The sequence below is a fragment of the Vigna unguiculata genome, chromosome 3 (assembly GCF_037176805.1).
Source record: "Vigna unguiculata cultivar grain cowpea cultivar isolate G323 ecotype 2 chromosome 3, ASM3717680v1, whole genome shotgun sequence".
Taxonomy (NCBI): Eukaryota; Viridiplantae; Streptophyta; class Magnoliopsida; order Fabales; family Fabaceae; genus Vigna; species Vigna unguiculata.
The window spans coordinates 15,595,004-15,609,340 of NC_140794.1; the positions used below are offsets into that span (position 1 = coordinate 15,595,004).

Below are 14,337 nucleotides of genomic sequence, written 5' to 3' on the forward strand. Positions count from 1 at the left end.
TGGCTCGTACAAATGGGTTCCAGAAGATTTCCCTCATCGGTAATATTTGACGAGTTTGGTAGTCTTGGGATAATTACAGACTACGGTTCGTATTGAGAACTCCACTTGGTGTTACGGATTGTTGTAGTGACAAGATTATTCCCACGTGTGGACTATAGGTGGTGGCCTATAGTCGGATGGGCGAGTAAACACTCGTGGCAGCAAGGATCGATCAATGTAATCTACCTTCAACTCTTCATCTTCCTACATATCACAAAAATTCTAAAAAGAAAACTAACATACTTTTGCTCTAGCCAAGGTTCGAACTCACTACTTTTAATTTCCAAACCAACACTCCAAACCATACAAAATATCACATTTATCTTTCCATACACATGCAAAACAAAGATTACAAAAATAATTACACCCACATAACATGTCCTAAAATAAATACAGAAAAAAAAAACTATAACACATCAAATGCATATGGTAGAAATCAAGCACATGACCTCTAACACATAACAAGGCTCTAACCAACTATAATACTCTTCACTTTCGTATATACTATTATTTATTAATTTAAACAATATCTCCCACACCCAGACTACCTTTATTGAAATTTTAATTATTTTCCTAGGTCTTACACATGTGACATTTCATCAACTTGGTAGGGGATATCATCTTCCACCTCATTTTACTCAATGCGACCCCTAGGCTTAGTTTATATTGCAACACACCAACCACATTTGTCGATGCTCCGAAATGCTAGATATGGGACATATAAACTTGTCTAACATTATTTTGCTAGAATGAATAGATCAAATGATCGATATCTTCAACTCATTTCAAGTTTGACAATGTTATACCTAAGATCCACTCTTTTACCACTTATAGAAGGATTAAACCATTCACAATAAATCACAACTACTCTCTTTGAAGAAGTACAAATGTTGTACACTAACTCATATATTTTGTGAATTATCCCATAAAAATCATCATAACTGCCCTTTGTAAGGCCCTTGATGTACACACCATAATTAATTGTCTTCTTTCCTTTGGACCACGCATAATATGAAATTTGTACCCATTGACAAAGTACGTATGTCATTCTTTGACGCATCTCATGAGCTAATTTTTCAAATCACTTAACTCTTGATTTTTGGGACTTAATGGTACGTTATAAACCTATGAAATTGTCACAATGAAGAGTTACACCAACTTTGATAGCAACAATTTGTTTAATTAATTGGACCATTCATACTTGATGTTAGAACTGATGAGGGAACTTTGAGTGTATTCGAGCAGAGGCAGTTCCTTCAAGTACTTCCTTAGCCACAAAGAATGAGCTGTTAGATATGAATACAATTAGTGAGTATAAAAATTTCTTGATAGGTTGTAGAGAATGAGATTAGAACATACTCAAAGTACGATTGAACTTCAACACAATTGATTAACACATGCACATGAGCAAAGTTGAATTCAACATCAGTTAACCCATGAGTCAACTCCTTGTATGCATGACGACCAACTTGTCGAAACACTGGATCTATCCAGATAGAGTGTCTTCGTCGATAGTCACATGTTTCACTTTGTCATTATGTTTCATTCCTAACATTGTTAAGCGACATATAAAGTTTTTGAAATAATGAGAACATAACTATGTTGTCTCACAAGATGCAAGTAAGTTCCACAAATTGATTCTTTCACTTTCACTTTGTTTTTTATTGAACATTTTGACTACTATGATGTATGTCGATTTATGGAAGTTGCAAATGTTGACTTAGATGCATAACAGTGAGGAGCTTTGAATTTGTTTCGGAAAAAAAACTTATTTTGTAAATGACCTTGTTTTAGAGAAAGGTTATTATAAAGTAATGTACATTTTGATTTATGGCTTTTTGAATTTTACTCTTAAATTGTTTGAATAATTAAATGAAAGTTTTTTGTTATATATATATATATATATATATATATATATATATATATATATATATATATATATATATATTTCCTCTTGAGTTATTGGATACCATTCAGCAGAAGGATACATATATAACGCACTGGAATAGTATTAATTAATTTAAATATAAGAAAAAAATAATCAGATTTATATTATTGAAATAAAATATTTGAAAATGATATAACTGAATATAATATATACCCAATTCATACATCACATGTTTTTTTTATTACATTTTAGTTAAAATACATCCATGTATAAAAGGGTTCATCGTTGTTAAAAATTAATTAACTTCTTTACTTAAAAGAATACAAGAGTTTGCTTATATATTAAGAGATTAATTGTCACAATTAAAAATGTGGATAAAATGTCTTAAATTGCACTTATATTCAATGATATGATGTTTCTTCCAATTCCCAAATTTCCACTGCGATGATATAAACAAATATAAACTAATTAAGAGAATCACAGTATTGCATAATATAACACACATCCACTGAGTTTTCTTGATTAAGAAAATAATAGATTTAACTTTTTATAAAGAAAGTTAATTTAGTGAATGTAAAGGTAGCATGTGAATTAATGTGGAGAAGAGCTCATTGTCAGAGATTTATTATCGTAGCTGCAGACATCACTAGCTATACACATTGTGCCAAACCATCTTTAATCTTTAAATAAAAACTATAAAAATAAAAAATAAAAACTACAAGTGGTCTAGTGCAACTTCTAATAATCTCACTAGTCTGTGGGAATTATTTAAAGACATTAGATTAAGGAGAAGTCAATAAAGTAGCATGGGATTAAGAAACCTAATTTATATTACTAATTTATAAGTTAGTTTAACTAACACAAAAAACATATTTATAAATATTTCAAGTATATTAATATTTTATAAACTATAAACTACTTTAACTAGATTTTAGATCGTAACTTGGTCAATTTTCATTCATTAATATTTTTTTATTAGTTTTAGTTTCTATATTATTATTATTATTATTTTGAATTATTACCTAGATCATAAGATTATCTTATTTACTAATTTTGCTTAATATAAAAATGTATTTAAGAATATTGAATAGTTGTGTTAAGTTTTTTGTTGTTGTGAAATTCAAATAAAAAAAAATTAACATTACATAATGGAAATTATAAAAAAGAAACTCAATGTGACATTAGTATGAATTTATAAATAAAATAAATTTCAACTTTTAAACCCAAATAAAAATTTTAATTTAATTAAGTCATCGAAACAATTAATTTAAATAAAACGACTTATTCAAATAAAAAAAATCTTGATTTAAAAAGTACAAATTTTATTTATATGATAAAAAATATGTAATTGTATATTTTTCTATTATTTTACAATTTATCAACTTGTTTTCTAATTAGTTTCATTAAATATTTTTTAATTCAAGAAGTTAAAATTTAAAATTTTAGAATTCATAAATCGAGTCTTATTAGCTAAAAGTCATTTGAATTACCTCTTATTTATAAAGTCTAAAACTCTTTCCTAACTTAAGAAACTAGGAGGAAAAAAAATAACCATAGTTTGGACTGAGTAGACTTGAATAGGTAGGTACCTTGAGAATAGTTTTAAAGTAATTGTGTTGTGGTTATGGATTTTGCTGTCACCTGTATCTTTGTGCATGGAATCATATTAAGAAATCAAAAACTAAACAGACATACAAACTTATATAATTAATGACTATGCTGGTGCTGAATTTGTTGACCCCAAAAACAATATCGATCCACGATATATAGAAAAGAAAATAAGTTTTACAATCTATTTTTCCCTTTTCTCTTTCCATTATATAATTTATTTTTATCCTCTGTCATTCTCTTCTTAACCCATTTTTCCTTTGTTGTAATAAAATATCCTTTTAAATGCATAAATTGAAATATTTAATTAACTAGAAAGAGAAAAAGAAAAGAGAGTGTGATAGGTAAAACCTAGAAGAGGCATGTGTGTTGGATGTAATTTTGTTGACCATTTTTTTGCGGAGTTTTGTCTGGTAACTTCTCTGATAACCTATGTGTGGTTGGAGAAAGTAGCTCAACTGCACATGGCTACCCATAGTTCAAGAAACACTTCTCTCTCTAAAATACTTCATAACAATGCCTTCTCAACTTCACCAATGCTAGTAACTGCAACATCCCCATGCTTCATTCTGCATTTAATACTGCTATGTCTTCCTACGTTCAATCACTCCACTTCATTTTTCAACTCCTGTTCTTGTCCACAATTTTTTACTTTTTTCTTTTGATTGTACAAATATATGTGTTATTCATTATTAAGAAATATATCATTTTTGTCCATCTTTCATTTATACAACGTAAGTTTATCTATTCCATTTTTACATTTTTCGTATAAGAAAAACTTAAATGTGTTTAAAAAAAAAAAGAAAATTTGTCTACAAAATTGTCTACTAAATTACCACCTAATATGTATAAATAAGAATAATGATAATTTGCCTATTAAATTTTGATAATTCTTTTTATAATATAACGTGTCATATTTAAGTTATTTTGAAAGATTGAGTACAAATAAAATTAAAAAATAAAAAATCATTTAAAATTCATATCTAAAATTGAAAAAAAATTGTCAAAATTTAATAATCACCGAATATTTTTCTATAAATAATAAATAATGAAGTCTAATAGTTTTACATGAAAATCGAATTTAAAAGTAATTTAAAAATAATTAATTATACTTTTTGGCATAAAGATAGGTTGTGTTGTGATGAATATATGCACAGAATATTTTATCATCGAATAATAGGTAACGTATTACATCGTTTGACTTTATTCCAGAGAATAAATCCATATGGTATGAATATTTTTTAATCCTATTTAAAATAATCGTATGGCGCAAGCTCCAAGGCTTTGTTTTTCAGTTAATCTTTATAGTTTCTTCCTTCCTTCGTTCTCTTTGACCATGTATATTCATTGTTCAAGTTCCAGACAGAAGAAAAGATTTAAATAGAAAGATTCGTTAATTTATTTATTAATTAGTATGAAATTTAAATGAATTTGTAGTAGTAACATGCCATGTTGACGACACAGCAAAATCAAAACCATGAAAATCAACATCTCAAGATATTACCGATGAATATGTTCGAAGATTAACGAAACTAACGATAAGATAACTGATATCATTTACGAACAAAGCTCATAGACATTAGAATTTAGATCCCTACAATACCCATCGTTATCATTGGAAAGAGGGTTTGAGAAAGAAAAAAAAGAAAAGTGAAGAGATTGATTGTGGCGGTTAATGGGAGTTCCCAGATTGTAGATGAAGAACGGGGCATGAAGAAGTTGTTCTTGGAGTTCCCACGAACCTGGAAGAGAAAGCGTAGAACTTGTAGTAATCTTCATCCATTAAGCTGCCACATCCAGTGGAATCAAAGTTCAAGGAATAGCTCAACGGATCGTAGCGGCATTGGAACGAACCTTGTCGACTCGCACTTCTCGGTCGCAGTGTGCGCCCTCGCCTCTTCAGTTTCCTCATCAGTTTCGTCACCAAACAACAACAGTGGCATGCCGAAACCATGGATTTCGCTGCCACAGTGGTGGTGGTGGTGGTGGTGGCGGCGGCGCTGGTGGAGGTGCCAGATTCATTCTGCATCTTCATGCTGCTGTTCTTTTCAGAGCTTAAAGGCCACATTTTCTGTGTCATATAAACTTGTATATATCTGAATGTTCAATGTTCTTGTTGTTGATGATGGTGAATGATAGAGTGAAGTAAGTGAGTGATTTCAACTTGGATGAAAATGAGACCGGTGTGGATTCTGCATTAATGTGAATCATATATCATTCTCTTATAGGACCATTCTTTCACTGTTGGAACAACCTTTATAATATATATATATATATATATATATATATATATATATATATATATATATGTACAGTACCATCACATGACCTTATATAATAACACTGGAGAAACTTGATTTGCGTTTGAAAATTTTTATAAAAGTGTGGAAAAGAGATATATGATTAATGTGTGATAGAAAGAGGTATAAAAAAGAAATTATGAATATGAATAATTGTGAAATAAAATAAAGAAAAGTAGTAAAGGGAAGAATAATAGGAATATGACTGCAATATACATCAGCCACGTGATGAGTATAATTTGATTAGATTCAGTTATGTATGGATGGAAATGTAGTATTTGATTTTTGCATAAGAAAAATGATTACATCTGATTTGATGACAAATAATAATGAGGCAAGGTGATGGACTGATGGCAGAGCAAAAGCAGTAGTATATGTCATGCATCAATACTTTTGTTTTGTTTTTTCCAGTTTTCTTTGTACCTCTCTGCAGCTAAATATATATACAATATCTTCTGCTTTTCTTTTTTCTTTTCTTTTTTACTTTTTTTTAATCTACAATTTTTAAATGATTTTACAGTACAAAGTTATTAAATTGCCAATTTTAAATAATTTTAATAATGCTTTGAAAATATTGTGTGCGTAAAGCTTGGATTATCTCTTCACAGCTCTGCAATTTTTCTCCAAGCTTTGTTATTTTGTTCACTTTCACACCCAAAGATTCAAAATAAGTAATTTTTGGTCTTTGTAATTTTTATCAGTGGAGTACTTTTAAACTAATATAATATAATCTTAGGTTTAATAAAAATGAATTTTTAAATTATAGAAATAAAAAATGAATTATAGCACAGTAGCAAGTGGCACGTGGGTGAGTGAGTGTAGAGTAGAGAGAAATAGTAGTTTAAGTGGAGTGCCTCGTTAATGCAAAAGTATTAGTGGGTCCCACTCTTCACCTTAACTATCACTTCAACCTTTTTCATACAAAACTATTCTTACAGTGGCTTTTCAGTGTTCCATAGATTCAGTTTTGGTAGTCTTAATTAATTAATTTATTTATTTACGCTTTATTTTGTTAATGGAAGGGTCAAGCTTTGACAAGGCCACTCTTTTATGATCACTGCATCATTCTCGCATGTGCAGCCAAAAAGTTAATGATGTTAATCATTTCATCATATGTTTTTTCAAATGCTAAATTATCCTACGTATCTATAAATCACATATTTCAACACTATTACACACAATAAATAATACATCTTCTTTACACTCTAATTAAATTATCAACAACTTGTTTTCATATCAAATAAATATTAAAGAGAACACTTTGCAGGTTCTCCGAACAACATTTTACAATTTTCTAACATTTTTTTAATTTTTTTTCTAAGTTAGAAGATTTATTTTTTTTATAAAAATACATTATAAAATTAACATTTGTTTTATAATTCAATATATACGACCCTTCTCTTCACTCAACAAATTCTTTTTAGTGATAAATTAAAGTTTCCAAATTTATATAAAATAAGTTTGAAGTGGAAAAATATGTTCATGTTTGTGATCTTAAAATGATTTTAAGAATGGACATATTTCGTTTTCATTATTCCATTCCTTCCTTAGATGAATAATTTTGATAATTTTCATAAATTATTTTGAGAATTTCAAAAGTTCTTATATTTGATTGTACTTTTAAGTATCAAATAAGTCCAATTTTATTTTATGGTAATATATAATCTTAAATCGATGCTTATATTTATGACAACACGACTAACATATTCTTTTGAATTTGAAAGTTATTCATTTGATGATTTAACATACTTAATAGTTACTATAAATAATTATTATGAAGTGTTTTGTAAACCAATTTAAACTATCTTAAATTATCAAATTAAGAGTATAAGCATGACATCTTACTTGAAAAAAACTTCCATCACATTATAAATCTCTTTGAACACAGAGGTAACTTTTTAAAATATCTTGTAAGGTATTGTTAGCATAAGCATTAACAAAGCTAATGGAGAAAATTTTCTTGCCAATGCCCTATTGCTTTAGGCGATCAAATACAATACTTTTTCGTTTAACATCCTTGTGTGGTAATTTCTGTTGGAAATATTTAACATAATTTAAAAAAAAAATTATCTTAGTGTAACATTCCAATTTTAGCATATTGCTTTAGGCGATCAAATACAATACTTTTTCGTTTAACATCCTTGTGTGGTAATTTCTGTTGGAAATATTTAACATAATTTAAAAAAAAAATTATCTTAGTGTAACATTCCAATTTTAGCAACTTAAAATAGGGTGTTTCATCATAGTGTTCAAAACAGATACTCTAGTATACAAAATATGATAATACAGTCTTATAGATGATAGGACTATAAAAATATATCATTTATACACTTAAATTAAACTAATAATCTCTATACATAAATTGACTCATGCTAAAGTTCTCACTGAAACCTTCTATCAACCTAAAAGATGACTCCTCATCTTTTAGAGGTGCCCTCAGAAACTGCAACCACATCTGCTCCCATCGAATAGGTGATCATCGTAAAAGAACAACAAACAACACAAGATAAAAACATAGAATAAGGGTAAGCTAATGTGCAAAAGAGATATTCATACATATATATTAGACAAGCAGTTGACACTAAACTCAATTATCCGGATCATGAGCTTGATATAAAATTCTAAGGAAGTCCGCACCTGTGATGGTTTCTAAACTCTACAGAGTTTTAGAGAAAATGGGTTATCACCCAGCCACTCACAAGGTTAATCTCATTATGCCTTAGGCCCAATACGCCTGAAGACTAGGATCTTCTACCACTCTCACCACATAATTCATTATACTCTATATGAGTGTGAACGATTATCAGAATTCATAATACTTTCCTATCTAGAGATCTCATATACACTAAAAACACCATCACCAAGAATTTCCCTTGAAACTTTTTAAACATCACCACTACACGTGTTCACACATCAATCCATATCATCTACCAATCACTCATAGAAAATTTCAAAACTTCCAAATTTAAAGAAACCAATATCTTGCTGGGCTAAAAGTACATTTTTGCCCACCGATACACTACTCGCCCAACGAGTTTATCATTGGAGCTCTAGGGAAGGTTTTCCCAAATATTCGCCCAGCGAATATTTCCTTACCCAACGAGTTAAAAGTTAGTGAACCCCTAACTTGAAACTCATCCAATGAGTAAATGCTTGCCCTGCAGGTTTGCATAACTCTACAAAATCAGATTTCTGCATAATTCTACAGTTCTAAGGGCATTTCTAAATTTTTCTTGGACCTTCACAGATACCAAGCACAAATCATAATCAAGTTTACCCCAAACATTCTTACCAATTGACCTTAATTACAATCTTAAACAACAACATTTCCAAATAACATCATTTAGAACTTAGATTCCTTAGCTTTCCCACATCACATACTATTTAACAACTCAGATACCAAAATCAATCACAGCACAACTACAAGATTTATTATTCTATCATGTTTATATAAATTAAAATAGTGAAATTAGCTTCCCTTACATGTTATCCTACTTAAACTGTTTTATAAACGTTAAACATCTCTAACTCCACAGATGTTCTATCTATACATAGAAACATCACAAGAATGGTCAAGACATACCTTATGATCATTGATCAGTAGAGACTCATACTAATGATTAAAACGTCACATGCAAGCAGAAGAGAGATCACATGCAACAAAAAGAGAAATAAACCAAAAAGAGGGTGAAAACCCAACTTACGTGAATGGAGAAACTGATCGATCCAACTTGAAGAGTTCGCCAAGAGGATCAATCTTGCGGTCTCAGTTCTTCAATCAAACAAACAAAGCGACAGAACTCCTAAGGAGAAGTCAGAGAACTTTAGAAAAATGGTTTCTAGAGAGATTGTGTGTTTAAAAATAATGAAACTCATTATAACAATTCTATTTATACTAAAACCTATTAATATTAAAATAATCGAGTCTCACTATTTTTAAATCACTACCACTCTTAAAATACCATTTTCTGGGTTTTACACTTACTGTTACTAATGTTTTTATAAACTATTAATTTTATGGGTAAATACTATTTAGGGATGAATGATTTTTAATTTTATATCGAATTACTATCATATTTATTATAATTTACTCCTATTTACTCCTTTATACCTATAAACACCACTATACACAACAAACACACCAGTTCATAAAAAGTGTTTTTAAGTTTTTTTCTCTATATCATCTTTTAAAACATTGATGTTCATAATGTTTAGAGATCTTTCGATACAATAGATCAATCTGATGAGTTACTGTATCTTGGGAGAGAAGCGCATAATATTTTGTTCTTCTTGTTGTAGTGGGGACATTCTCTATCTAAGGATAACACTTTGCGTGCCTCAACTCAGGCTGGCTATTTCTACTTCTTTCCCTCCATTTACTTTTATCTTGTATTGTTACTTATTTTTTGTTATAAAAATTGTTGGGTATGATCAATATTCTTTTATCCATATATCTGTCTTATTATTATTATTATTATTATTATTATTATTATTATTGTGGTTGTTGTTATTATTATTATTGTTGTTGTTGTTATTTACCTTTTTTATTAATTTTATAACATTCTTAGAGAGAAAGGTCTATTAAATTTGTTTTCATTGTTCCTTATATTGAAAAAGTCAGAGATAATATGAGTTATGGAAGAAAAGAGAACCATGTTTGAAATATTTTAAAGTGTGTGGGTGTCTTTCAAAAGATAATATATCTCTTAATAAGAAAAAAAATTCCCGATTTTTTATCTTGAAGTTAGTGAAATTTCTTACAATACTATTATGAAATCTATAAATGTTTCCTTTAAAGGATAAATTGACTAAAATTATTTATGATACCTCTAGTAATATTTTTTCATTTAGTGATAATATTATTTGTGATTGTGATCTAGTTATGGCATTCAATATATTAAATTTCTTGAGATTATTGAAGGATATATTAATGCAAATTGGATTTTGATTTTGGTGACACTAAATCAACTATTGGGTATTTTTTACTTTGGGTGGATATGTAGTATCATGGAAATATGCTAAGCAAATGGTTGTTTCATGATCTACCATGGAAGCTAAGATTATTTCTCTAGATATTGCTATTGCTGAGGCAAATTTTTTTCTTTAAATTTGCTATATGATTTACCATTAGTAAATAAGCATATCCTATTATAATGCATTGTGACACTCAAGTTGCTATATTTAAAGACTCTAACAAAAATTTCAATGAAGAAGAAGGCATGCGTGAGTGAGACATAAATTTATTAGAAACGTAATTACTCATGGTATTATTTTTCTTGACTTTTAGTCAGAAAAAATATTGTGGATCTACTTACCAAAGGGTTGATGCATCAACAAATACTCAAGTCATTGAGGGGAATGAGACTAAAGCTTATAAATTAGTTGCAACAATGAACACCCATCTCCACATGAATGGAAATCCCATGGAATGGAGTTCAATGGGTAATAACGAAATGGTGAACTAAAGTACACCAACTTATTTGATTAAATTTTATATCTCATTCCTATAGCGAGGTGTACTATAAATTGTGACAATAATAAGGTGGAGGTATTTGCATTATTATGCTTACTTTTTAAAATATATTTTAATATACCTAATAACAATTATTGTAGGAGTGTGAGTCATAAATTATCCCTTTGGTGGTTTATCTAATAAGTGTTATGGTGGGGACACCATTATGAGACAAGTCTTTGAATGACACTCATGAAACAAGATACATGTAAAAAGGTCATAACATGCAACCATTGATTAGAACCTAAAAGGAATACTAATATTGTATGTGTTATTTACTAAAACCCAATTATAGCAGATGTAGCTATTAAGTATTTGCATTTTTTCAAGTGGAAGTTTATAAGCACTAGGTGTAAGTGATGAGTATATATTTATGCCTTCTTTTAATGTTTAATTTTGATTTTTTAATTAAATTTTATTCTTAAAAGGTTAATTTAATTGGGATATCTGATAATCAAGCTATTTGAGCTTGTGAGATAAAAATATCTTAAAAAAGTGTTTTTTTAGTTGCATAAATTATGTTTGGATATTCTAATGTTTGTTCATGCATATGAAGTTAAGACTAAGCTCATTTAAGGTGTGAAAATAATTTGATTAAAGTTACAAAACACCTTCAAATAAAGCTAAGCTAAAATCAGCAAGTTTCAAAAAAATTACTTATGCACCCTTTGTATTACTCATATACTCCTATTTTTCAAATGGGCCACCCAAAAACCTATTATGCACCCTCTAATACATTTATTTTCACCCCTCTTACCACTCACTAAATCAGCTTAACCAGATCATGCCATGTGGCAATTCACCCCTTTCAAATATGTCCAACCACATGTTAACACGTGATAACATCCTAACTCACAAATTAGACCAATCAAGTGCTACCATGTCATCATCTTCAACCTTCCATCCTTCCCCACAGCCAAAAACCCTAGGCGGATTCTAAAACTACACCATTGACGTCTAGCCACTAGCAGCCACGCCAATGTCGCCAGAGCAATGCCAAAATCTGCAGTTCATCGCGAGCAATGCCAGATAGAATCTACAGTTCATCGCGAGCAACTAATCTACAACAAAACATGAAACAACACCACATATGCCGAAATCACGCCACTTCACACAATCCACCACACAACCTGCACACATTTGGTTGGAGAAGGCATGAACCACGCCTCCAACCATCGCGACACACCACCATCGAGAGGGGCTAATATGCAAATATTGTTACATTTGGATTTATCTGTAAATTTGGACTACAAGATTGCAAATAGTGATTTGGAAAATTAATGCAAAATTTGTTGGTGATAATTTATCATATATTTGTAAGTAAATAACTTATTTAATTACATAAGAAATTATCAACCAATTATATTTGTCAAATAGTTTTGAAACTGCTATACCTTTCCAAATATTTTTAGATATTCATAACCACTATAAAGATAAATGATATTTGTGATTATTTTAAAAGATATTTAACAAAAAAGCCAAATTCAAGTCCAATGAAGTCCTATATAAAGAGACCAAAAGGAAGCAAAAAAGAAAGTTCTGAACATAAAAGTTTAAGAACCCTTTAGGGGGCCTAATTTCATCCTCTCTCTCCATCCTCTCATCTTTTATTTTGATGTTAGTTTGATTCCATGGAAGACTAAGTTTCAAGGGCTGGTTCCATTGTAATTTCGTTATGCATTTTGAGGTTTAGAATGAAATAATTGGTTTATTCTTTTTATTATTGTTGTGATTTATATTTTTGTCTTTTATCTCTTAATTAAGTAAAAGTAATGATTCTTAAATTGTAGCAAGTTAGCATTATGTTAATCTACATGCATGTTGATCAAATGAGTCTAAGGATTTTTAATTTTAATTGAGAATATATTTTGATTAAAGTTAGAAAATTTCATGTGGTTAAATGAGTTTTTGCCGATAATTAAGAATGTACTTTGTAAAACATGCATTTTATACTAGGGTCATGAGCCTTACTTGTTGGACTTTGGTTTAGTTGGCTTAATTACCTACTAATCATAATGAGTCACTTAACCTAATTTTACCTCATCTGGGATGATTATATTGACTTGGCAAAGCAGTCTATCCGAGTACATGTCATCCTACAAGGTCAACATGTACTCGACCAGGTCGTGCATAAGGTGGGTTCCACAAGTATGTGATCTCAGTAGCTTCCCAAACTGTATACTCTAGGAGTACCTTAGCTAGATAGTTCCATCAATCCCTAGGACGTGTAATGTGGGGATATCCTATTTGTGTACAACACATTACCCATGTACCTAAACTTGCCCAAAAATTTCATTTCATATTAATTGATACATACTCAAGATGCTCTTGACTAATACTCCTTGAGTGACTCAACCATTTCTTATTTCAAATACTTGCACAAGCACAATATTTCTAATTTTCTTTCTTTAATTTTTAAATAGTCAAAACAAAAGAAAAGGAAATGATATGCTCTAATCTCGTACAATTTTCATACTAAATATTCTGCGTCGAATTTTACTTAAATATTCTAGAAAAATAAATTTTATTTTAAAAGCATCATTTAAAAAAAATTCAAATAATCAATTCAAAATAAATTTTAAATTTAAAAAAAAAATATTCAATAATAATAAGTCTGATTATATAATATTTTAAAATAATTTTCATAAAAATGTCATTTTTAAATACACTAAAAAAAATCTAAAATAATGACTAATTTTAGTGACTAAAAATAATTAATTACTGTGTAATTGTCCTTTGATATATATAGTAAAGTTTTTATTTTTTGACATGTTTTAAATTATAAAACATAATCATATTATGAAATAACAAGTGTTTGATGTATAATTATCTTAAAATCTTAACTTATTGATCAATTACGATCTTATACATGCGTCAGTATAAGATGAAGCATTTCTATTAAGCTTTAGCAAATAAAATATAATCTTGTAACATCCCAACAAGTTCCAACAAATCATACAGATATTTTATATTCTCATATCACTCATTCT

The 14,337-nt window shown here is 29.2% G+C and overlaps 1 protein-coding gene across 1 annotated transcript; it reads right to left on the bottom strand.

Annotated features, from left to right (window-relative positions):
* Window positions 1-5,068: 5,068 nt before the first annotated feature.
* LOC114179896 (uncharacterized) lies at window positions 5,069-5,762 on the bottom strand. The gene has a single exon (XM_028066386.2). It carries the CDS (start codon window positions 5,613-5,615, stop codon window positions 5,208-5,210), a length of 408 nt encoding a protein of 135 aa, XP_027922187.2. The 5' UTR covers window positions 5,616-5,762; the 3' UTR covers window positions 5,069-5,207.
* Window positions 5,763-14,337: the final 8,575 nt, after the last annotated feature.